We start from the raw sequence: 27,876 nt of genomic DNA, 5'->3' as shown, positions 1-27,876 counted from the left end.
GTTGAGCTCAAACTCTGTTGGTTTGGAAGTTCTCCCATTGTGTGCTTTTTTCCTGCACTGGTTAGACAGGCCCAGTCCTGACCAGCAACAGGGGATATGTGCAACAAGGGTTGGCGTGAAAAACACTGGATGAAATAAGACCAATAAGACCAGCTTCTGCTTGACACACACCCAGACCGGGTCCAACGAACGGCCCAAACGACCCACCTCCCCAACCCCTCCAATGCTGTGCTCTCCACCCTCGAGTGCCGGCCAAGTTCATCACCGGCCAACCTCCCACAGGGCTATGTGCTCTGGACCTGTGGACGTACACACACACACACACACACACACACACACACACACACACACACACACACACACACACACACACACACACACACACACACACACACTGTATCTGGGTAATTGTGTGGACCCCTCAGGCTCCCTGTGCTTTCAGCTTATCATTTTATTGCCAATTAACAGAACACATCAATGAAGCTTCACAATTATACCTTCACGGGGGTACGAGATAGAAGGAGTGTGTGTGTGTGTGTGTGTGTGTGTGTCTTTGTGTGTGTGTGTGTGTGTGTGTGTGTGTGTGTGTGTGTGTGTGTGTGTGTGTGTGTGTGTGTGTGTGTGTGTGTGTGTGTGTGTGTGAGAGTGTGTGAGAGTGTGTGAGTGTGTGAGTGTGTGGGGGAGCTATTAATCACAGTCAAATCCATTCATTTCACTCTTTGTTGCTCCAATGAATCTTTTGTTTTAGTTAGAGTGCTTGTGTAGAGGAGGGAGTTGAGTAAAACATGCTCCCCTCTAGTCCAGCTGTGTTCTCATGTGTTCTGTTTTCACCAGCCTTATCACTCCACTTTAAGCTCTGGTCAGGTCCATTCCACCCACCCACCCACCCACCCACACACACACACACACACACACACACACACACACACACACACACACACACACACACACACACACACACACACACACACATACACACACACACACACACACACACACACACACACACACACACACGCTCACCTACCCACACACTCCTCTCCAATCCTCTATACTGACCCTTCTCTACACAAAGGCCTCTCGCTCTAAGAAGCCTATGGTTTTCCATCAATCAGCACCAGGAGATTCAGAGCTTTTAAACGGCGAGCTGTTAGAAACGTCCAGCAACACTGACTGGATTAGGACAGCCCTGGATGATCAATATGAGATTGCAGCGCTCGCCACCTGCCTAGAACGCACACAATTAACCAAAACCAAACAAACAATACCACCCTCCAATTCTGACTCCATCACTCTGGTGAATTATAGAGGGGAGAAATGTGTGTGTTTGGTTCCATTGTAGGCCTGACGTATATCGATCTCTAAAAGGCTCTTTATGAGGAGCCCTGAGTGCCATTGATTCCAGCTGAGTGTATCATTAAAATGTGTGGGCCGTGTCACACAGCCTCTCCCTCGTAAACACAGACGGTAAACACTGCACCCAGATCAGGAGTTAGGGCTGTGATGTGTTTATGTGTTCTCTGCTTGGGTTTTATACTGAACACTCACTTTGACTCCAGCATCCCTCAGCCAGAGAGACCAGGTAGGGTCCTGATGTCTTTCCCTTGCATGCTGATTTAAGGTCAGAATTTGGGGATAGTAAGCTGATCCTAGATCTGTGTGTACTGGTAACTTCTACCGATAGTGTTTGAACTCCGCTCTTTCTGTCAGGAATTTTTACGAGCTATTGTCAGTCTCTCTTAATATGTTGTCACGGTGATGTCAATGTCCAACAGGTGTTTTAAACCACCTGCAGGTTTAGAGAGTTTTAAGATATATCAGTGAATGCGAAATATAATGGTAATGAGTCTGGATGCAGTGTGAGGACAGATTTCCTTGATTAGAATATCTCAGCATCTCTCTGTTTCTCTCCACCTCTCTCTCCCTCCCTCTCTTTTCACCTCTGTCTCTTTCTGTCTCTCATAGAGTTGTGTTCTCTCACCGTACTGGCAGATGTATCGGTTGCATGTTTTACAGCGCTGGTCGTTCCAGTTGAAGGCGCTGGAAGCCTGCAGCTCCACACAGTTCCCGAAGCTGCAGGGAGAGAGACACAAGGGAGAGGAGAGAGGGAGGAAGAGTGAGATGGAGAGAGGGGACACAGAGACATCTGGTGGTCAGACAGAAAATGACAGTTCTGCTTTCAAACACAGTAGCCTCAATGTCCAGGGCCCGTATCCACAAAGCATCTCAGATAAGGTGTGCTGATCTAGGATCTGTCCATATAATCATATTCATTTTGATCTAAAAGGAAAAACTGATCCTAAATCAGCACTCCTACTCTGAGATGCTTTGTGGGTATGGGCCCAGGCTTCTCTCCCCCTGACACAGAGGGTGAGGTGATAATGTTAGGCTACGTGAGACTATACCTGTGTTCCACACAATATAGAATAACCATGATGGTATCAATATGTTCATTCCAGTAAAAAATATAGTGGAGTCGCATTTGCAGTGCCACATTCCACCTGCTTACTATAGATTCTGACTACAATAATATTATTTTATGATTATCCATTCAACAAGGTGACGTGATAATACAAAGTTATAATTGTTGTTACTATTATCATTAAGTTGTCAAAAGTTATGACTCTCTCACCCCTGGTTGTCAGGCTGTCCAAAGGCGAAGCTGTTGTATGTGGGGATTTCTCCTGAGTCCCAGCGGAAAGAGTCCTTCAGGGGTTTATATGTCAGCCCTGGACACAATACAACAATCTTACAGGACGCTTATCCTTATCTCACCTTGACACATCTCAATGCTGCTCACACAAACTCCCAAAGTCAGTCTGTCAAAGCTATTTGGCTGTACGTATAGAAGGACAGTAACAGTGACATACCGATCCAGAAGTTGCGTGTCTCAAAGTCAGGGTCTGTGACCTCGTTGCTGGGCTCCAGCTGGCTGAGGTAAAATGCGAGGATGTCCTGAACTTTCTGGTTGTGGATCTGGGCCAGAATCCCTCCACGCTCCTGGGGTCCAAACACACACCACAACATGGGTTACACACACACACACACACACACACACACACACACACACACACACACACACACACACACACACACACACACACACACACACACACACACACACACACTCACACTCACACTCACACTCACACACTCACACACACACACACACACACACACACACACACACACACACACACACACACACACACACACACACACACACACACACACACACTCTCTCTCTCTAACCTGACAGCGGGTCTTGGCTCCATAGTAGGTGTTGACCTCTGGAGACACCATGAAGCACTCTCCATCTATCCTTACGTCACAGCTGTGGAAGGGAAACTGCTGCTTCTCTACAGAAACATAAGCAACACACATTAGGCCTCAGTAAAGGAGAAACCAGACACTGACCATCCATCTTGGCTCAAACTTAGTGTACAGACCGCAGTCCATTCTGGTCACAATAAACACTATGACCTTTTATCATTTCGATTTGCTCACCTCCTCCGTCCTCACTCGCCTCCTTTTGAAAACGTTCAAAGTTAATCGAGGAGAGTTGGCGAGCAGAGTGAACGTGGATGAAAATGTGCTTGCTTGAAATTAGATGGTCCTTCTGCAATCGCGCGTCAATAGGCAAATTACGTTTATAGAGGTGGATCCCAAAATAAATGTGTAAAATGATCCAAATTAATTAAGTTAGTTGTGCAAGACATTTTATAGATAAAACAATAAGTAGCATATTGTTTTTAAATGTGTGCATGTTCTTAGTCTCTGACAAAACAAAAGCTGATTCAAATGGGGGTGTGACAGATTTCAAAACTCTTCCATGGTAGGATACATGAGTATCCTCGATGAAAGGTGGCTATCGAGGGGGGAGGACACTCTTCCTACTTACAAATTGACACACTGCTCGACGACATGACCACTTATCGGTTTCCAGTTCTAGGAGGAGAGAGGATGGAGGAGAGAGGACGGAGGACGGTCTTTTGCCCAAACAAGAAAAACCCCTGAGATGCATATGGCTTGATAACACAGTAAACATTGAATCTAATCAGGCTGAAGCTTAATAGAAGAGAGGGTGCATTGACTTAGATACAATGATGACAGGAGTTCATTCTGGTTTAAAGTAATGGTGTGACAGTAGCACAATGGCTACCTAAACGTATTCCCACCAGGGTTGGGGTCAATTCCATTTAAATTAATACAGTAAAGATTCAATGTACTTCCTGAATTGACTGGAATTGAAATGGAATTGACCCCAACCCTGATTCCCACACACATACACACTCACCTGCACACTCAGCACCCCATAACTAACATCACACTCACCTGCACATTCAGCACCCCCATAACCAACATCACACTCAGCAACCCCATAACCAACATCACACTCAGCACCCCCATAACCAACATCACACTCACCTGCACACTCAGCACCCCCATAACCAACATCACACTCACCTGCACACTCAGCACCCCCATAACCAACATCACACTCACCTGCACATTCAGCACCCCCATAACCAACATCACACTCAGCAACCCCATAACCAACATCACACTCAGCACCCCCATAACCAACATCACACTCACCTGCACACTCAGCACCCCCATAACTAACATCACACTCACCTGGACATTCAGCACCTCCATAACCAACATCACACTCAGCAACCCCATAACCAACATCACACTCAGCACCCCCATAACCAACATCACACTCACCTGCACACTCAGCACCCCCATAACCAACATCACACTCAGCACCCCCATAACCAACATCACACTCACCTGCACACTCAGCACCCCCATAACCAACATCACACTTGCAGGAGCACTCCTCTTCTTTGTAGCGGCCGTGCACACACTTCACACTGCAGCGCACTGAAACACACACACAGTCACATACAGTATATCGACCATGATGCACCTACAGAGATACCTGAACACACACACTGCAGAGCATGCCTAGTCAGACACACAGAGATAATAATGACTGTAGTAGACTGTCAGACTGGTAAACAGGCACATAGACTGGTACCCTGACAGAATCGTCCGGTGAACCTAGGTCCACAATGACACTGGCAGGAGGAGATGTTCAGACGACCATGCTGCCCACAGCTCATACGACATGGGTTCCTGGGGGTCTCTGGAACACAGATACAATTTCCTAAATACCTATGCTTAAAAGTCTTCATTTTTCCATGAATAGATTTAGCCTCCAGTGAGTGCTTGTTCTCTGACAAGGCCATCATTGCATGGTAAGTGGTTACGTGTTGGCTATACAGTTCAACCGGATTAAGAGAAAACCCCTTCACATGACAATACTTCAGTGAGGCAAAAAATACACTTAACGTCTTTGGCTCAAAATAGATAATGAACTGTCATCTTCAATAGAGGTGATACGTCGCTTTTAGTGCACTAAAGAGATTCTAAGGCAACAATCTGTAGAGAACAGAGTTGGTTGAAATAGATACTACTTTGAGTAAGGAACAGCTAATACGATTCAAATGCTAACATTTCTCACTCATTTAAAGGTAGACTCAACTATATGCACAAAGTAAACAGCATAGTGGGTCCATTTCGACAACAACTAAGAGCGTTGATGTGCGAGGCTTCACCACTGTTTTGGTCCCGTGGCTCTGCGGTGCTGCTCATGGCAACATCATTTCACTGAGTCTACCTTTAAATGAATGAGAGTGTTCTCTATAGGGGTCTCACCACACAGTCCTCCCACATGGTCCCACAGTCTGAAGCAGCCTGACATGGAAGAGGTGCAGAGAGAACAGGAGAAACCAGCAACATAGGGCACCACCAACCTCCCATTCACCTCCCAGTTACCCCTGCAGAGAGACATATATCACACACGTATACATGTACACACACACACACACACGCACACGCACATGCACACGCACACACACACGCACACACACGCACGCACGCTAAGGCTGAGTACTAAAACAGGAGGAGAAGTTTGACATCAGGTAAATTAATTGTGTTCTTACCCAGGGGAGTATGCACAGACAAACAGCTCCCAGAGAGCATCACCCCTCAGACACAACTGTCTGGCACAGCCCACATTACTGGAGGTGGCCCACACCAACTACAGCAGAGAGAGAGAGAGAGACAGACAGACGGACAGAGAGAGATTGACAGACAGGACAGACACACAGACAGAGTTAGAGAGAAACAGAGTGGGAAAGGGAGTATATTGGCAACACAATGTATTGGCAAGTGGGCAACACAAACTCAGTCACACCAATTAGTCAAATTGAAATGATAGTTGAATTGAGACTGCTTGTTTTGACACAAAGTTACTTAGGGTTGCTGCACAGTTGGCAGATCCAGTACTGTTAACCATTACCTGTGTATAGTGTTGGCAGGTAGCATTCTCTCTGCATTGCCCACTCAAGTACATGAAGTCCCTCCCTTCCTCGAACCATGAGTCAATGACTTCAGCAAATGAAGTTGTGGCATGGGCTGAGTGATGGGTGTTCCAGCCAATGTGGCGGAGCTGTTGGTCCTGAGGAGAGGGGTCTGTGTGGCAAGACTCCGCCCTCTCCTGGGCAAGTAGAACCAGCTTCTCACTCCAGTCCTACAGATATGGGGAAGGGGGAGAAGACAACACACGCACATACACACACACGCACGCACGCACGCACACACACACACACACACGTTTAAACTAATACAAAGGGGAACAACCTTCCATTGACTGAGGGTGACAGACCGACTTCCTCTCTTTGTGACCTGAAGGGCCCTTTTTCAGGGACACATTTAGCTTTTGGGACACTCCCCATGTCAGGCTCACCATTTGGCCTCCCATTGTTAATGTTCACTGACAATGTTTCTTCTGAAGACTTAGTCGCAGAGCTCTGGAAATCTATAGCCTAAAATGGATACGGTATTTGTGCAGGGACTGATGGGGAGATCGATAAAAAAGGAGTATGGGAGGGAAATAAATAAATAAAGTTGGTTGTATGATCACAGACCATGGCAGAGTGACTCTGCTGCTCGGCCAGCTGACCATTAGGTCACTGAGTATACTATCTCATCGTCATAGGCCTTAAATAGATCAACAACAGCAAGTGTGCTATTCATCGCTAAAGGCCAGCACAGGCCATGTGATGGTACCTGATCTTAAACAGGACAGTCCTAAAGAAACTACACAGTCAGGATGGTGAACAGTGAACACCCTGGGAGGCTGAAAGGTGATCTCTGCTTTCAAAGCTGGTGCACTTAGGAGAGGATTCCGGCTAAGCAAGGTGTCCTATGAGCCCTGTTTTTGTATTTGTGTTTATTATGCCAAGGCAGCAGCTACTCTTCCTTGGGGTGCAGCAAAATTAAGGCAGTTATACAATTTTAAAAACATTGCATTCACAACACACTGTGCCCCCTCAGGCCCTTACTCCACCACTACCACATATCTACAATACAAAATCCATGTGTACTTGTGTGTATAGTGCATATGTTTTCGTGTCTGTGTATGTATGTGTCTGTGCCTATGTTTGTGTTTCTTTACAGTCCTCACTGTTCCATTCGATTTTTTACATCTAATTTTACTGCTTGCATCAGTTACTTGATATGGAATAGAGTTCCATGTAGTCATGGCTCTATGTAATACTGTGCGCCTCCCATAGTCTGTTCTGGACTTGGGGACTGTGAAGAGACCTGTATTTAACATGAGATCCTCTAAGCTTTACAGGAATGTGGTTCTGAATATTAACAGCAACACCTCCACCATTCGCATTTCTGTAAATGTTATAACCTTGTATTGCTGCCACTGTATCAAAGGTATTATCAAGAACCTTGTTTCTTAAGCTACATATGTTAACGTGGGCTATTTTTAGCACTTTTCTGGGATGCTTACTTGTTTTCATTGCTTTACTGGGAAGCTTAGCAGAAGTAGATATGCTCTTGTTATTTATGTTAGTGCAGGGTGATCTGCACACAGTGGACTTCCTACTAGGGCACACTGCCTCAGTGCTAACAGTATAAATCTGGTTCATAGGCACATGATTACAGCATACAATAGCTGTAGGATCAGTAGAGGCAGTTAGAGGGACATCAATTAGGTTACTTACATTGTGTCTTCCAATGCCCCTGGTATAATATACATTTGCTTCAGCATTATGACAACTCAGTGTCACAATGGTAGGGATTAACTGAGCTGGGCTTTGGGTCATTAGTAAGTCATTGTCTCAATGCAGCCTTGTAACATGCTGTGAAAGGATCCAGGAGCCCAAATTATTTGGGTGGATCCCATCCTCCTTATAAAACATGTTTTGTTTCCAAAAGGTATCAAAATTGTCAACAAAAGTTACACCCATTGAGCTCCTCTATGTCTCTCCTCTCACTATGAGAGGAGAGATATAGACACTGGTGGACTGGGATGTAGGGGAGAGAGAAGTAAGGGGAGTTGGAGAAGGGGTCATGGAGTGTAGGGGTAAATCGGGGGTGGGGAGTAGGGGGCCAGAGGCGGGACAGTCTGGATGGGTTAGCGTCCTTTAGTCATGCCCTGGTCTAGTGAGAGGTGCGTGTCTCTAAAGCGGAGGGATCAAATGAAATCCCAACGTCACACACCTATTAACATTCTCTCCTCTCCTGGCACAGAGCCTGCTACAACATAGACAGACTCACAGGGTTATGCTTAAAGACACAGTACAGTCAGAGACATGATGGGCCTGTCAGTATCAAGTACTGAGTTGGGATATCCGCCCACTAAAGAGACACAAGGCACTGAGGCAGATGAAGAACTGAGTGTCTAAACAGTGTCCCAGTAGACACATTTATAAGCATACAGTGCATTCGGAAAGTACTCCGACCACTTGACATTTTACACATTTTGTTACTTTACAGGCTTATTCTAAAATAGATTATATTGTTTTTTTCCCCACATCAATCTACACACAATACCCCCTAAAAAGCAAAAAGAGGTTTTTAGAAATGTTTGCAAATGTAAAAAATATTGGTGTGAGGATATATCACTGTGTTCTTGGGGACCTTCAATGCTGCAGAAATAGTTTTGGTACCTTTCCCTAGATCTGTGCCTCGACACAATCCTGTCTCGGAGCTCTACAGACAATTCCTTCAACCTCATGGCTTGGTTTTTTACTCTGACATGCACTGTAAACTGTGGGACCTTTTTTTAGACATGTGTGTGCCTTTCCAAATCGTGTAGAAATCAATTGAATTTACCACAGGTGGACTCCATTCATGTTGTTGAAACAGGATGCACCTGAGCTCAATTTCGACTCTCATAGCAAAGAGTCTGAATACTTATGTAAATAAGGTATTTCTGTTTTTATTTGTAATACATTTGCAAACATTTTATGAAAACCTGTTTTCGCTTTGTCATTATTGGGTATTGTGTGTAGATTGATGAGGATTTAAAAAAAAAAAATTTTTTAGACTAAGGCTGTAACATAACAAAAATGTGGGAAAAGTCTGAATATTTTCTGAATGCACTGTATAAGCAGCATATAAACAGTGTGGATTCTTCTGTTTTGCTGATGATGAACTGATGAGGCAGCCTCTGCCTCTGTTAGGACAGGGAGACGGACAGTGGCTGTCACTCATTGGCTAAGCCGTTTGACCCCTGTCTCGTCTTGTGCGTGTCGAGTGGTAGCAGAATGTCTCCGCTCAGCGTTAGCTGCCCCGACAACTGCAGCCAGTTATCGTGGAGACGGCTGTCAGCACTCAGGACCCGAATGTGAAAGGGCCGTGTTTCCACATATGCCGTTTCACGACTGGCCCCCAAAGAAGGGGTCCTGTTTCAGAGATGGGGAGAGGGGACAGAGGGGGAGGAAAGGGGGAGGGAGAGAGGGTATCCTGGCACACATCAGTGGGATGTCATGCAAAGCTATCCGACTCCCATTCGCTCTTCAGAGAGAAAAAAGTTAGCCAGGCCGTCAACATCCAACCATCTCCCCATTTCACTGACCCCCGTCTCTTCTCCTTCACCATTACTACAGCCCCCACCAGTCGCATCTTTCCACACCTTCTCAATGTTGCTCCTCAGAGATTCTGCCAGCCTTCCATCACCTTGAGAGGGACCCCAACACAAACACTCTCCAGGCCACTCCTGTCCTACTGATAGCCACAGCTCACAGCCTGCCTGTGTGTACTCAGCAGAGCTCACAGCTGGTGTTTTCACCTGAATGTGTGTTATATAAAAACACCCCCCTTAGAGGGGAGCAAGAATGAGACAGCCAAACAAATCAATGTCATTTCCTCCACAGTGGCTTTGACTGGGTCCACTGACGGGGTGAAAAGGGGGGAGTTTTCATGTTGTCACCTTTTAAGTTAATCTTCATCTGGCACATCAGTGTTAATATTTAAGGGCCTTCTAAAAGGGAACACTGACCCGTTTGTCAATTATTCAACCTTGCAGTGAAGTAAGAGATCCTCAATACTCAGAAACACTAACTGGAGACATGTGTTTCAATTTATTAAGGAAAATACCTACTAAAACTCAGATGAAGGTCTTATGACTGACACATGAAAACATTGGAGAGAATACAACAGGCCCAGTGTATGGGAATATACATGCCATACTATAAAGAGCTTGGAAAGGATGATGTTGCTTCCTGTAGGACTAACTTCATCATTAGCACTACTTCCTCATCATAGGACATTTGTTGTTTGATGAATGGAGGCATGTCCAGATGTCAGGGGAGTGACAGCTAATTAAGAGTCTGTGCTAAGCCCCTTTGAGCACATTGTTCCCTCTGATGTCCTCTGGTCTAAATCATCAGCGCACGCTTTGATGCCTCCAGAGGGGAGCAGGGTCACCGGGCAAGTCCCCTTCTTGAACGTTCCATTTTCACATCACAATGTATCAGTGCAAGGAATTAAGTAACTACAGTAGTGAAGCAAAGACCAGACATAGGAATATGTTTAGTCTTCCTCTGCTATGGTCCGTATATTCAACAACTTATAGCCGAGGAATTGATGTTGGCAAGTAGTGTAAAATAAGCCAAGACAACGGAGCTTTTAATAGCAGTGACAATCAGCAGGAACACTGTTTCCCAGTCGATGTTTTCATGCCCACTCAAATCTGTCTGTTAGCCGTGTGAGTCCTCAGCTAAGTGGAGACATTAAGCAGGTTGAACTTTGACCTAATGTACTGTAAATTACTTAGCTGCAGACATACACATCGCCTATACACTTTGTCTCACACATACCCAGCAGGCAAAACTTGAAATGATGTCATTACAACGAGAAAACAAGTTTCTGCAATGTGTAGACGTAAAACAAACGCCTCCCTCTCCTGTCTTACACCAAGAGAAAATACCTCATTTCCATTTCTGTATTTGAAGCAAAGTACCTCCTATTGTCAGACAGGCTTCCCCAGCCCTAGGTGAACCTCCAGAGGGCATGGACTGAGTACAGAGAGAGAAGAGCCTCATTTGTGAAACTGTGTGAAGCGCTGCTCTTTTATCTCCTGAAGAGAAGAAGAAGAGGGAGAAGAGGGAGGCTGCTGCAGGGCCACACTATAATCTCTTTACCGACACAATCAGTCAGCGCTTACCCACGCCTGCTGCCCTGCCTGGGTGGAAATTCCTCAAAGAGAATCACAAACGCAGCTAAAGCCCTGAGCCTTTTAAGCGTTTATCAGTAAAGCTCCTTAATATGCTTCTTCAGCTCGCCCGGGATTCCTCCATCGGCCTTCGCAAGCAAATTACCTGTAATACCACAGTCCTGAATGCAGCATGATAATATCCTCATCCTCTTTTTCTCATTACGTGTTATCAGCTATGTGCAGTTTGCCGATGCTTAGCAGCAGTCTAGGAACTCTGCTCTATCATTGGCTTTGAGAACGCAATCTATGATAAGTGACGGTTTTGGACAAAATGGCCATTAGGCCTCTAGGACATACACTATTCAACCCCACCGTTGTGTGTTTCATTATCCACTGATTATCCTCTGTCTTCGTCTGTCCTCATGCAATGTAAGCAAAGGGAGATAAGACTGGCACAGTAATAGATGGGAACAGATATAGAGCAACTGCCCAGTGGATTATCATTGGAGGCTTGTCACACATTCGTGTTGTTTCAGGCTGCACAGTGCCCACCCACACTGATCAAATACTTATTTTCCACCATAATTTGCAAATAAATTAATTAAAAATCCTACAATGTGATTTTCTGGATTTTTTTTCTCATTTTGTCTGTCATAGTTGAAGTGTACCTATGATGAAAATTACAGGCCTCTCTCATTTTTTTAAATGGGAGAACTTGCACAATTGGTGGCTGACTAAATACTTTTTTTGCCCCACTGTATGTGCAATAATAGTGTATAACATGATTTTTGAATGACTACCTCATCTCTGTTTCCCACACATACAATTATCTGTGAAGTCCCTCAGTCGAGCAGCGAATCAACCACAAAGATCAGAGAGGTTTTCCAATGCCTCACAAAGAAGGGCACCTACTGGTAGATGGGTAAAACAAAAACAAAAAAACAGACATTAAATATCCCTTTGAGCGTGGTGAAGTTATTAATTACACTTTGGATGGTGTATCAATACACCCAGTCACTACAAAGATACAGGAAGGAAACCGTGAATGTTCCTGAGTGTCCGAGTTACAGTTTTAACTTAAATCTACTTGAAAATCTATGGCCTGAAAATGGCTGTTGAGCTATAATTAACAACAAATTTGACAGAGCTTGAATAATTTTGAAAAGAATAATGGGCAAATGTTGCACAATCCAGGTGTGCAGAGCTCTTAGAGACTTACCCAGAAATACTCACTGCTGTAAACGCTGCCAAAGGTGCTTCTACAAAGTATTAAATCAAGGGTGTGAATACTTCTGTAAATTAGATATGTATGTATTTAATTTTCAATAAATTCGCAAACATTTCTATAACAATGTATTGAGATAAACTTTTGTTATTGACCAAATACTTATTTTCCACCATAATTTGCAAATAAATTCATTACAAAATCCTACAATGTGATTTTCTGGAAAAAGAATTCTAATTTTGTCTGTCATAGTTGAAGTGTACCTATGATGACAATTACAGGCCTCTCTCATCTTTTTAAGTGGGAGAACTTGCACAATTGGTGGCTGACTAAATACTTTTCCAGCATCTTCACAAGGTCCTTTGCTGTTGTTCTGGGATTTATTTGCATAAATATAAATTCCACCATATTGCGAATGGAATCTTATTGCAAATGTACAAAACATCACCAATCACAACATGGCCATTTCTCCTAAAAGGAAAAGACGTCGAAGACGAAACTTGGTGAGCATAGATTTGGACTAATGGGCCGTTAGCCCCGAAAAAGACGGTGTCGAGGCCTCAACGCTTTTTGAGTTAAGGACATTTTTCCGGGCTTAAAGGTCAAAAAAACGAAAATAGTAAAAGTACATAAACCTACGGTGTCAGGAAAAAAGAACCAGCCATTTATCTATCGTAATTTAAGAGAAATCGTACAATGTACAATTGGTGATGCTCAAAACAAAAAAAATCCCCCCAAAAAGTTAGATCCAGTTGCGGCGTGTTCAGACGAATCCGTTAAGGTGGGTTTCGGAGCTCTTTCTGTGATTTTGTGAAATCACACACACTCATTCAACCCTCTGTAAATCAGTCAGTTCTTAACGTAAAGACTTAAAACTCAAAATTATGTAAGAGCCTACCCCAAAGAGGATATGTGTTCACTTTCCTGTGTCAACCGGGAGTGCCTTAAATTGGGGTCATAGGGGCTGTTTCGAAGGGTTAAAAAGGTCAGATCTTTTCAAAACTTCATATGTGTGATTAGGCAACACTCATGAACTGTAAATAAGTAATTTCTCCCAACAGAAGTCAAAGAAAAGCTCTCTCACACACACACACAAACAGCAAGGATGGAGTGACACAGTGCGGGGCTTAAAGACACAAAGAGCCTACAATGGCATTACCATAATCTCTAGGCTGTGCCGAGTTTAACGAGATGCCCCGCTTGACCGTAGCTCGCTCGGTCTGAGCGCAGCGACCATGAAAAAAAGTAGGCCCATAATGAAGCCTGGCCCTAAATTTCAGGTGCTTTTAGGGGACAGTGGCAGAACCATTAGGGTTAGAAGGACAATTCAACCAATGGAATGTTCCTGAGGTCCTCCCGATCTGTGCAAGCCTAACCTTGACTGTGTGGCATTAACCCTTAACAGTGAAAACAGGGTGTTTACATCAAACAATTTGCAATGACTACTCTCCCCATAGGAATACATTGCCTGCTCCCCTAAATTCAACCTGAAGCCTATGTGGGTTATGAATGTCTTATGAACCTGTCTTCGATGACAATTCATCAGGCCACTATGAACTCCACCTGTGTTGATTCTAAGCTTCCTAGAGAAACCGGAAGTGGTTAAATACACCATAAAGGTGTTTTGATATACCCAACCTGCAGATTGTGAAAACACTGCAGTCAACCCTGTGTAAATCAGTCAATTCTTAACGTAAAGACTTTAAACTCAGGATTCTGTAAAAGCCTACCCCAATGAGGATAGTCCCTTAAATTGAATCCTACAGACGAAGAACCATATATGTGACATTTAAAAAAAAAAAGAGATATACATGAAAAATCATTATTGGACACCATTTTTCTATAGTGAACCGGTTTCACAAGCTTTCCACGCGCTAATTAACAATAATTTTAAATTTAAAGATAGACTCTCGTGGAATAACCGTTTATGTGCACCACTCAGAATGGACGGACAAGCGCACAACCTTTCTGTTGCTGATGAAAATCGCAGAAATGTGGGAAAGAAACTTAAAACAAAACTAAAAGAATGGAAAGACAGGCAAAGGAAGATCTTACGGGATGCGGGAAAACCCTATACAAATCGTAAGGGTCAAGAAAAAACTGGGAAAAGCTGTCCAAAAGAGGTATGTGGAAGAACCGTATATCAAACAATCAAGCTAGCTAGCTATAGAGTACAGTAACTAACATGTATGTTCTGGGTTGTCTAATTTGTAACTATAGAGAAAACATATTAGCTAAAGTTCGTTGGCTACTAACTCATACATTATCGTTACAAATGTTATTGCTAGATTATAGAAGAAACATAGCTAGCTACTTTTTCTCCGTCCACCGGATGATTCGACATGGCTACAGTAGCTAGCTAGTTACACTGTATCCTGCAGGGAAGAGCGTGTTCCACGACGTGCAGAAAGGATTGTGGAAAGTTGACTGCTGCAAGCTGCATCTGTTCAACAGGTTCTATACTGTCCCATACGAGAAACAACAAGCGTTGATTCTCTCCGGCTTAGAACAGGTTAGAAATAAGACAAAACGCCTATTATTATAATAGCTATATTGAACACTTGCATAGTTTAACTTTGACAGTAATGATACGTACATTAACGTTAACTCTAAAAGTGCTGTGTTACACAATGGTGCATACAAACTCATTCTGTGTATAGATTGGGAGTGTGTGAAAGATGGAGGTCCTGATCAAGCAATATCCTGAATGTGCTACAGTATATTAAATTCTGAATTCATCATTGTCAATTTTTATTGCAGCATGAGGTGAAACGGAGACGTAAACCTGAGGATACAAAGGAGAACAAACGACGGAAACAAACCTTCAAATACCATGTACAGCAAGCAGGCCAGAGATTGAATGTGTGCAAGGTTACTTTCATGTCTGTGTTCCAGCTAACCAACAGCCGTCTTCAGGCAAGTGAAAATATGAATTAATGTCTATATGAATATCAATTACAAACATATTGTATTCTCTGTACTAGTTTTTAATAACCTGCTAATTGAAATGTAATTGTTTTGGTCAGGTTATTCAGGAAAAGTTAGCTGAGGCAGGTGAGGTTGCAGGGTCTCCAGATCAGGCTACTGAGGCTAGGTCTCCTTTAGAAGATGGAAGAGGGAAGCATAGCAATAGGTAATGCGCTATGGATTCCAGCCTGGATTATTTCACTATAGCAGTACTCTAAACAATCTTCTAAACATTAACATAGAGCAGGGGTGTCAAAGTCAAATGGACGGAGGGCCAAATAAAAAAATCAGCTACAAGACGAGGGCCGGACTGTTCGAATGTTCATTGAAAAATTTTTAAATGACGCATATAGTCTAGTGAACCTAATTGAACCTACTGAAAACCTAACAAATATATTACAATATGATCAGATAAATAAAGCAATATTTTCTTATGGCTCTGTCAGTAATCTTTAATTTTCAACAGACACAAAAGACAAATTTCCTTTATATAAATATCCCCATAACATGAACATTAAATGAAAGAAACCGGTATTCAAGGCACCATCAGTAGACTATATTTTCTATTTTAGCAAAAGTGGGCTAAATTTACTTCAAAGAAAAAACAATAATAGCAATTTTCTATCATCCACTCAACTGAAATATTTTTAAAATATAATTGGATTGAAATACAAAAAAATAAAGTGCAAAAATCTATTAATCAAAAACAACACTTTGTTTAAGGAGAAGTAACATGCAGTGAAAACAAATATTAAATTTTAACTTTTAAACTTGAACTGAGTAAAAACTCTAAATATGTGATTGCACAGTAATGTTCACTTGTTTGAGGTTGAGGGTGATACTTGGTGGTGTCCCATCTTTTCCACAAGTTCATCAATGTTCGGGGTAAGGCTCTGAGCTGAAGAAATCCTCAGAATTGAGTGGAGGTGTTCAGCAGTAAGTCGACTTCTGTGTGATGTTTTGTTCAGGTTCATCAAAGAAAACAGTTGTTCACACAGGTATGTGCTGCCAAACATAGACAACGTTTGAGCAGCCTGGATGCGCAGCTGGGGCATTGTGCCGGGGAGGAAACGGGCGAACTCCGCAGCACCCACTGCCGCATATTTTGCCCTCAGTGCATCATTGCATTGGAGGTCAATCAACTCCATTTGGAGGTTTGGTGGTGAGCTTTCCACGTCAACAGCAAATGGGTTACCGAGCAGTTCCAACCTGCTTTTTTGTGCTTCAAAGTCAGCAAATCGGCGTCGAAAGTCAGCGGCAAGCATACCTATTTTATCAGCCAACTGTGTGCTCGGGAACGCACTGGTAGAGAGCTTCTCTTTCATGGTCTGGCAGCTGGGAAAGTGGCTCAAATTTTCTTTCCGCATCTGCGTCTCCCACAGAGTCAGTTTGGTTTTAAATGCCTTCACTGTACTGTACATATCAGAGATGACACGATCCCGACCCTGCAGCTGCAAGTTTATTGCATTCAGATGACTCGTAATGTCACACAGAAAAGCCATTTCACACAGAAACATTTCGTCTCGGAGTTGTGTTGTGTCTTTCCCTTTGCTGTCCAAGAACAGACAAATCTCCTCACGAAGCTCGAAACATCTTTGAAGCACCTTTCCCTGGCTTAGCCATCGCACCTCTGTGTGATAAGGCAAATCACCATGCTCCGTTTCTAACTCCGTCAGAAATGCCTTGAACTGGCGGTGATTCAAACCTTTGGCTCTGATAAAGTTAACTGTGCGCGTGATGATGCTCATTACATGCTCCATTTTCAAGGCTTTACCGCACAACGCTTCCTGGTGTATGATACAATGATAAGCTGTCAGCTCACCTGTCGCGTTTTCCTCTTGCATCTTTTCCCGTATCTTCGCCACCAGTCCGCTCCTGTGTCCACACATCGCAGGTGCTCCGTCGGTTGTCAAACCCACGAGTTTTTCCCAAGGCAGCTCCATCTCATTTACACATCTTGACACCTCTTCATACAAATCATGCCCCGTAGTTGTGCCATGCATAGGACGTAAAGCCAAAAACTCCTCTGTCACGCTTAGGTTGGAGTCCACTCCGCGGATGAAAATTGACAACTGGGCAATGTCAGAAATGTCGGTGCTCTCATCCACAGCCAAGGAATATGCAATAAAATCTTTTCCCTTTTTCACAAGCTGCTCTTTTAGATTGATGGACAACTGGTCTACTCTCTCGGCAATGGTGTTTCTGCTCAGACTCACATTTAAAAAGAGTTGCCTTTTTTCTGGGCAAACTTCGTCACAAACTTTAATCATGCAGTTTTTGATGAAATCCCCCTCCGTAAATGGCCGGGCTGATTTAGCGATCTCTTCTGCCAAAATAAAACTGGCCTTGACAGTTGCGTCCGCGTGTGTGTCCGCGTGTTTCGTTTCATAATGTCGTCTCAGATTATACTCTTTCAGTACCGCCACACTTTCTCCACACAGAAGACACACAGGTTTTCCAGCTACCTTCGTGAACATATACTCCGACTCCCACCTTGTTTGAAACCCCCGGTTCTCAGTATCCACCTTCCGTTTTGCCATTTTTGATGGGTATCTGAAAGTTAATTTTACTGTGATGCTGACGACTGCTGTGCCAATAAATATTGAAATGAAGCAGCCTACTGCTCGGTGCGTCACCTTTGCATTGTGGGAAATGTAGTATTGGTGCGTGTAAAAGATCTGCGGGCTGCCGGCTTGCTGCGGGCCGGTTCTAATAATAAATCAAGATCATCCCAGGGGCCATAAAAAACCTTCTTGCGGGCCGGATGTGGCCCGCGGGCCTTGACTCTGACATATGTGACATAGAGTATCGAATGGATGAATAGCGAATTCTGAAACAAAAATATAAAAATGTTTATTACTTTTAAACAAAATTATGGTAACTAAGCTGTCCAACTACCACCTGAGCATTGAGGACTGAGTGCCGATTACCATCCCCCTCCCACCGGACAGCACTGGCCTAATTCTCGCCGCCCTACAGGACCCCCGGCCACAAACGGCAATGGCGTGACCGGGATTTGTACCCCGGTTATAGCGACACAGTTGCACTCTAAGGCAGGTCCCTAGACCATTGAGAGAATACAAGTTTAACAACACCTTGTTGTCTCCTTACAGGCCACATCGGATACATGCTACAGTGAAAGAGGGCATCAAGGAGCACATTCTATCTTTCCCAAGAACCCAGAACCACTACTCACGGATGAAGGGGGATGTACACAGCCCTGATCTGAATTTGTTGCGAATGTACCGACTCTACAAAGAGAATAATACCACATCATCTGCAAAATTCTGGGTTTATAGGGACATTTTCAAACAGCAGAGTCTCAATTTCGGCCAACCCAGGAGTGACACCTGTGGCAAATGTGACGCATTCTTCACTAAGATGTCAGCAGCAACATCTGACGAGGAGAAGAGGAAGATTGCAGTTGAAAGTGAGTTACACCATCGAAAAGCCGAAAAGGCCTACACACAGCTTCAAAGTGACACTGAGTGGGCTAAAGCCAATGCTGACTGCCATGTCATTTCTGTGGATCTACAGGGGGTGATGTACACCCCTAATCTGACCCACTCCAATGTCTACTACCAGCGGCAGCTGTCAAATTTTAACTTTTGCATCCAGGAACTTGGAAAAGAAGATCCTGCATACATGTGTGTTTGGCATGAGGGGATTGCACACCGAGGGTCCATTGAGGTGGCAAGCTGCATAATGAAGTGGGTGAAGACAAAATTCACGCCACTCACCAAACCAGAGGTGCGCAAGTTGATCATATTCAGTGACAGATGCTGTGGGCAGAATAACAACTGGCGGATGCTCAATCTGATGTCGATGCTCGTCTCTATGGGTTACTTTACCCAAGTTGAGCAGAAGTTCATGGTCTCTGGTCATTCTTTTCTTCCTTGTGATCGATCTTTTGCCACCATCGAGAAGAGGAGCAAGGTGTCAGTCCTTCATACACCTGATGATGTTTCAAAGATGATACTTGAAGCACAACCAGCAAAACCATTCAAGGTGATGAGGATGCAATGTGAAGACTTCAGGCACCTCAAAGATTCTGTCCTCAAGCGACCAGCTGGACTACAGATCACCTCAGTGAGATGGTTAAAAGTCACAGGTATTGCACAGAGAATAGTTTACTAACATCCCATCAACATGCAACATGTTGTTCTAACAATAAAATATCCTAATGCTTGACTGTGAAAGTTGTTTATTGATGTCAGGAACTTAAAATGTTTCTGTTCTAATTTCAGTTGAGGATCCTTGGAATCTGTACGCCAAACAGAGCCACAGTCTATTTGAGGGATGGAAGTCGTGGCTGATCTCCAAACCAAAACAAGGAGCTACACCTCAACCTCCCTATTTTGCAAGCCACTATCCTAGAGCATATGAGAGTCCTCTGCCCATCAAAAAAAAACAAGTACCAAGATCTGATGACCATGCTCAACTACTTGCCAGCTGCTGCACGCTCTTTTTATGAATCACTGCAGAGTGAATAATTTGTTGTTAAACCAAGCTACATAATTAAACGTTTTTTTCTGTGAGTTTATGATCCCCTGAACCTGTATACTGTAGTATGTTGAATCTGTATACATTTCAGAAGACATGTCACTCCTATTGTAGGAAATTAAATGTATCGTAGGTGTTTTCTATGTGAATCAATTTGTGTATGATTTGAACCAGCACAATATATTGAATTAATTTAATTTTAAGATGTTGTTCCTAGTGTAGAAAATGTTATGTACAATGTGTTCTGTTGATAATTATTTTGTGTGATCATTTGAACCTTTTTTAATCTGAATGAATTAAAAACAAATAAGTCATCACATACAGTATGTGAGTATTCATTTGATCTTGATTCCCTTTTTTTATTCATTACAATATACACTGTCTCTCTGTCACCACATTTAGCATTAACTCTAAGCAGTTAATACTTATTTACTGCTGTCACCTCAGTGCAGAAGGACATTTCTTGCCTTTAGCATGGGTTTAACGCAATTCACAACTTAATTGCTGATCATAGTGTTAAACACAAAGAGAATGGTTTTCTGAACGTTTTGTAATATTGACCTTAGCGACCTGCATATTGGTACATCACATTGATCCATATTTGATATTTACAAGTTGTGCTTGTTTTGATTTAATTAATTTAATTGTATTCTATTTTGGTAGTTCTATGGTATGTTCACATTGAGGGCTTCATTTTAAATGAGACTAAGATTTCATGACTCAACTTTTGAGAAAAGTCATCATTGCTAAAGTTGATAGACCACCTTTAAATGAACCTCCATACAAATGAATGAACTGCATATTGCATTAAAGTTATTTACATGAAGGGCGTCTGTACTTGAAAGTACTTAAAACATCATATCAGGTGTTAAAAAAGGACATCTTACAAGAGTCATGCAAAATGTCACATATACTGTTCTTCCACAAACTGAAATCATCACTGGAGATATACTGTTCTTCCACATTCTAAAAATTAAAACGGCAATAAAAAAAGTATTATTTGAAATAACAAAAAAATATAAATTGTTGTTGGAAGATATGGGTATGGGGAATTATTTCTCAACCATAAAACACCTAATGTGGTACACACAATTAATAATATAAAAATAACTGATTATCTTAAAATGGAAAAATTGTCACATATATGGTTCTTCGTCTGTAGGGTTCAATTGAGGTAATAGGGGCTATTTCGAAGGGTTAAAAAAGTCTGATCTTTCCAAAACTTCATGCGTGTGATTAGGCAACCCTCATGAACTGTAAATCAATAATTTCTCCCATCAGATTTCCAAGGAAAGCGCACACACACACACACACACAGCAAGGACGGAGTGACAGTGTGGGGCTTAGAGACACACAGAGCCTGCAATAGTTACCTTTGTTCAAACTATCAAAGAACCGTCAGACCTAGAGCTCGGAAATTTTAGAAACCTATTCTAGAGCTCAAGTCGATAGTGCACGGTGAGTTATGTGGCTCTAGAAGACCAAGAAACAGCCTCGTACATTTGCAATAACTTAAATTCATTTTGACCATCACGAAAATGACAACTTTTAGAAAAGTCCCAGAGTCGCAAGACTAGGTGCATTGAAACCGCCTCGGCCCATAGAGATGGGCCCTACATTTTCTGTCCGATAGCTCATTCAAGGACCCCATAGCAACGCCCGGTTAATGTGGATTATCAGCACCAATTAAGGTCCCTGCTCTGGCTCCAAATGACCTATCGAGCCGAAACTTGGATTTCTGGGTCGCCTCAGCTAGACCTACACATAATGTCAGAACTGGACCCGCAGCTAGAATGTAACTACATGTTTTATGTTTTTAGTATGGTTTAAACCGAAGGTGCTGTGAATTTTGGGCCTGCTCTGAAATATGTGATAGTTGGCTTCTAAACAAGTTGGAAAAAGTAGGTGTGGTGTCAGTTTGTATCAGTTTGGTGTCCGAATGATATCTAATTGACTGATGGACGGTGACTTGCTGGCTGATTTTTGTCCATTTGCAATATTTTTAAACAGTGTTAGACCATCACCAAATTGACATTCTGAAATCAACACCAACGAGCGATGGAGAGGAACCAGAATCACTGCCCGGCCATCCCAAGTTCAAATTCGTGATGGTAAATGCCCATTGAAACATATTGCAAATGGATAGCCGTGTGCCTGGTGATTGGAATGTGTTACCAGGAGCACATTTAAAAAAAAAAAATGTTATTGCCTTTAGGGGGGTGCAAGGGGTCTACTGCCCATCCAATAGCGGGCGCCCCTGGTCATTTTGGACGTTTTTCAAAAAATCATTAAAAAACAACAGAGTCCCACTTCTCTCTCATCATACATGACAAATAGACCATCTAGGTTGATTCATGGCTTAACATAGTGCTATATATCATTTGGGCAGGATAAATGACATTTGAACATGGTTCACTGACTTTTGGGTTTGGAAACCGACTTCCTATGATCGTACATAGCAAATGGACATAACTACCTGATTTGACACTATCAACACTTTCATATTGCATTTGGACATTTCTTATGGCATTTGGCAATGGTTCACTGACTTTTGACTTCGACTTATGACTTCCTATGAAATCATATTGCAAATGGACAAAACATATGCCTTATTGACAATTATTTTTTAAATGACAATAAATATGACAAAAGTATGTTCATACAGTTCTTATACATGTATAATTGACTAAAAAATCTAAAAAATTTCAAAAAACGGTCCAGAAAGCACTTTTTTAAGGGGGTGATAAGTTTTTCATTTTTTTTTCAAATTTTCCAAATTTGACCCTTGGGTCTTGACTTGATGTGCATTTGCAATGTGAAAATTTACCGTGGAGCGCGCTCGCCATCTATTGGATTTTTGCTGTGTGACACTTGGCATTTGCCATATGGCATTTGCAATAAGTTTTGAATGAAACAACGTCCATTTGAGTGGTATTGTACATCGTGTATATGTTTCGTGCGGTGCCAATAAGTTCCCATTCATTTTTGTCCATTTCAGGGTGGGTATTCCCTTACTTATTGGTATGATGGCTGCGTGGTCCCATGATGTTTATACTTGCGTACTATTGTTTGAACAGATGAACGTGGTACCTTCAGGCATTTGAAAATTGCTCCCAAGGATGAACCAGACTTGTGGAGGTCTACAATTTATTTTCTGTGGTTTTGGCTGATTTCTTTTGATTTTCCCATGATGTCAAGCAAAGAGGCACTGAGTTTGAAGGTAGGCCTTGAAATATATTCACAGGTACACATCCAGTAAACACATGTGATGTCAATTAGCCTATCAGTAGCTTCTAAAGCCATGACATCATTTTCTGGAATTTTCCAAGCTGTTTAAAGCCACAGTCAACTTAGTGTATGTAAACTGTTAGTTTGAGTAGAGACAGAGAGACACCGTATGTAATCCTCCTGGTATATCTATCTCAGAGCCCCAGGGACAGATCCCAGATCCACCCCACACAGTGTTTATGGCCTTCAGCATTAACACCCTGCCAGAGACAGCACCATACAGAACAGCTGTGGTGTCAGTGTCCCTGTGACTGCATCATGCACTGTCTTCGTTAACAGACTGATATTCACTATCTCTCACTGTTGGGAATATCAATGTTTCAACAGAAGATACCCTGAGAGAAATCTCTGGTGTCGCTGCCTTTCTTTAGTTGTTAGAGATGAGGAAATGGGGATACCCTCAGAGAGGGAGGAACTGTGACTACTTATGAGGATATGATTTCAACTGATCTGTACAGTACCTTTGGATATAATATATAGCTGTGTTATAAATCATGGATCAAATGGAGGGCCTTTACCGAGGGCTCGGTTAACCAAGAGACAGACTGTGACCAATTGTAATTGGGAGCATGGGAAAGAGCACAGGGGAGGGTTTCTGGCAGGGCTCTATTTCAGGTGACCTTGGTGTCCAGCAGGCAGCAGCAGCCATGTAACTCAGTGATGTGTTTCAAAGGGGCCAGCCTGCATGGCAGCACGGCAGTCGGCCGAGTTACATTTGCTTACAGCTTCGGGTAGAAGTTGCCCTTATAGAGCTAGGACCAGCCTATCCTCCCCAATCAGACGGGCAGACAGACAAACAGACAGACAAACTGATACACACACACCAAATAAATATAATGAAAGGCAGGCAAGGCAACTAACCATTTTTTGCATGTTAGCGGCCATGGGGGTGACCCAGCTGCGCAGCCTATTGTGCTGTGTAACAATCAGAAAATGCTCCTTCAACCCAAGCCCTGGAATAAAGAAAAGCACACAATTATTTAGGACTGGTCGCCATGGCAATGGAATGCAAGTGTCTGTAAGGGGGGCAAGGGGGTTGGCTGAAAGGTCTGTTGATACAGTAGCACTCCACAACATTGGGACAGTGTATATCCACAGCCGGTACATGTGATAGGCTAAACAAATGTGTATGGCCTGTCATTGTAGAGCTAAAATGTGTTTGGCCTATCATTGGAGAACTAATATCTCTATTCAATATATAGGCCTTGTAGCCTTACTGAGGATATTTTTCCCAAATAGGATTCTGACAGAATTATAACAAAATCTTACAGTTTTCAAAATCCTATAGCATTCTTTATTTTATTGGGAAAGAAGAAAAATCCCACAGGTTATTTTGACTGGGGGATTAAACGTAGCATAGCATAATTTACTAATGAATGTCCAATGTTTAGCCTATATGCAAATCACATTTTTGCAATTTACAAAGGTTAAGATGGAATGTAGGAAACAGATGACAATTTACAAGTTGTATCTGCTTCAAAATAGTTGGTTAGTCCAGTAGGGCTCAGTTGATAGAGCATGGGTTGTGGGTTCGATTCCCACGGGGCCCAGTATGAAAATGTAATCACTCATTACGATATATCGCTCTGGATGATAGCGTAAAATGTAAGCCTATATCCACCGTAAATTAAATAACATCCTGCATTAATTAGGATAGTTTAAGGATTTTTTGCAAGAGAAGTTAATAAAAACAATAACACTTTTCTTCACATATACTGTATCGCGTGCATCGGCCACCCTGCTGTTTTCCTCTGACCAGCGCTGAGCCGAACACAGAACTGTCGACGCGCGCTCTTACCGCTCTCAGATGAATCAGGGCGGCTCGGTTGCTCCGTGATTATCCTATTCGAGTGGGTGAGGTACGGGGTCTGGAGGGTCACCATGAAAAACAGAAGCAGACACAAGGGTCCCGTTAGAGACCCCATGGCTACTGAAGTAAATAGTGCCAAGTACTCTAAACTCCTTGTGGACAAGTGGCTCCCTTTTTCACCCTGCTCGTCTCTCCCTCTCGTTCACTCCCACTCCCCCTCTCTCTCCCCTTCCCACGAGTTTTCAACATTTTGCAACTGTTCTTATCCACTCACGCGCACAAAGTTGGCCGCTACTCCAACTTTAGTTGAATGAACGATACACGATCTGCGATAAACCCACATGGACAACCAAACATATAAAAGCTTGACTGACCTTTCAACCACACAGTAAGTATCATTAAGTATCATGCAGTGGTGACCCTGTGGGGCTGTTTAGGGTGTTTAGCTAAAATATATATATATATGTACAGTACCAGTCAAAATTTTGGACACACCTACTCATTCAAGGGGTTTTCTTTATTTTGACTATTTTCTACATTGTAGAAAGACATCAAAACTATGAAATAACACATATGGAATCAAGTAGTAAGCAAAAAAGTTTTAAACAAATCAAAATATATTTATATTTTATATTATTCAAAGTAGCCGCCCTTTACCTTGGTGACAGCTTTGCACACCCTTGACATTATCTCAACCAGCTTCACCTGGAATGCTTTTTTTTTAAGCCATCCCACGCTTAGTGGGACTATCATTTATTTTTCAACAGGTCAATGACCCAACACACCTCCAGGCTGTGTAAGGGCTATTTGACCAAGAAGGAGTGTGATGGAGTGCTGCATCAGATGACCTGGCCTCCACAATCACCCGATATCAACCCAATTGAGATGGTTTGGGATGAGTTGGACCGCAGAGTGAAGGAGAAGCAGCTAACAAGTGCTCAACATATGTGGGAACTCCTTCAAGACTGTTGGAAAACATTCCAGGTGAAGCTGGTTGAGAGAATACCAAGAGTGTACAAAGCTGTCATCAAGACAAAGGTTGGCTACTTGAAAAATCTCAAATCTCAAATATATTTTTATTTGTTTAAAACTTTTTTGGTTATTACCTGATTCCATATGTGCTATTTCATAGTGTTGATGTCTTCACTATTATTCTACAAAGTAGAAAATAGTCAAAATAAAGAAAACCCCTTGAATGAGTAGGTGTTCCAAAACATTTGACCGGTACAATATATATATATGTATATTAGCTAAACAGAGCCCTATCTGCCCTGAATAACAGGTCGCCACTATAAAACACATAGGGTGTGTCTATATATGGAAAAATACACCTTAAAAAATGTCCACCGATCGATTGGCTTGACTTTTGTTCGACCAATAGTTTTTTTTAGTCTGGACCATCCCTAAGGCCAATGTATACCCTATGTAAAACAATCAAGAAAACATAAATTAAAAGTCAAAGGTGACTGTCAGTAGGCCTATCTGAGTGATCCCATGTGAGGTGTAGGGAAAGCTATATACAACAGTAGGCTACATCCGTGTTAGCACAAGTCAATTACTGTAGCCTAAACTCTTTATAAACAACAGATACCGTACTTGAGAGATAGACAAGGAGCCCAAACCGAGCAGACTTCAGTGTCACTGATCCATGAGAATAACATCGCAAACTTCTTCAGAGTCACAATGAAAATATTTATGTTTCACTGAAGGCCACAGACATAAAAAATATCTGACGTGGCAGTTTTTAAATTAAGGTTTTCCAAATAACAGATATTTTGTGTGTGTGTGTGTGTGTGTGTGTGTGTGTGTGTGTGTGTGTGTGTGTGTGTGTGTGTGTGTGTGTGTGTGTGTGTGTGTGTGTGTATGTGTGTGTGTGTGTGCATTTGATGAGACTGGGCTACCAATGACTGGCATTACAGTCCTGACTATGGCATTCATCTGGAGAAATCTGCACCGCTTGTCCTATTTTCTCAGTATAGGTAACTACAGTGATTGCAGGGTGTAGCGCTGAAATAAATAGCTCATTCTGCCTTTATGCAATAGTGGGTAACACTGTGAGAGAGACCAAATAATCAGAGGTTTTCCTATGCCAGCTCTAAACGACTAATCTCTGCAAACAGTACAACTAGAGAACGAGAGAAGTTTCAACAATCAAGGATGCTCACACACCATGAGGAGAAATCTCACCCATCTTTTCAGGAATCCTTTGTTGCATAGTGGTCTACTACAGCAGTAGATCCCCACATAGTCAAAAAGACAATATAATCACCACAGTGAAACCATGAAATGTCTGCTGAACAGAAGTTCTGAGTTCTGATACCCAATCATTCTCCATTATCACATCAAAACCCCAACTTTACTAACTACACCCCCGCCGCACAACACACAAAAACATCAAATGTCTTGACCATCAGTAGCAAATAATATGCGTAAATGTGATCAAAAACGACATTTCACAATAAATCCCTCCAAACATGAGTCTTCTCAAGACTCTGTGATTTAATTTGAGGGTTCATACTGTATGTGTGTGTGCCCCACAGAAACTGAAGG

At 42.6% G+C, this 27,876-nt stretch overlaps 1 protein-coding gene across 1 annotated transcript; it reads right to left on the bottom strand.

Moving 5' to 3' along the window:
- Window positions 1-230: 230 nt before the first annotated feature.
- LOC139385009 (C-type lectin domain family 18 member A-like) lies at window positions 231-25,458 on the bottom strand. Its single transcript, XM_071129982.1, has 12 exons — window positions 25,315-25,458; window positions 24,378-24,469; window positions 6,374-6,604; window positions 6,015-6,112; window positions 5,728-5,849; window positions 5,048-5,155; window positions 4,798-4,890; window positions 3,253-3,359; window positions 2,871-3,000; window positions 2,633-2,729; window positions 1,982-2,073; window positions 231-299 (listed from the first exon to the last, which is right to left on the bottom strand). The coding sequence occupies exons 1-12, from the start codon at window positions 25,439-25,441 to the stop codon at window positions 262-264; spliced, it is 1,335 nt and encodes a 444-aa protein (XP_070986083.1). The 5' UTR covers window positions 25,442-25,458; the 3' UTR covers window positions 231-261.
- Window positions 25,459-27,876: the final 2,418 nt, after the last annotated feature.

Source organism: Oncorhynchus clarkii, chromosome 26 (assembly GCF_045791955.1).
Source record: "Oncorhynchus clarkii lewisi isolate Uvic-CL-2024 chromosome 26, UVic_Ocla_1.0, whole genome shotgun sequence".
Classification (NCBI taxonomy): Eukaryota; Metazoa; Chordata; class Actinopteri; order Salmoniformes; family Salmonidae; genus Oncorhynchus; species Oncorhynchus clarkii.
This window is presented reverse-complemented; position numbering and strand designations above follow the sequence as displayed.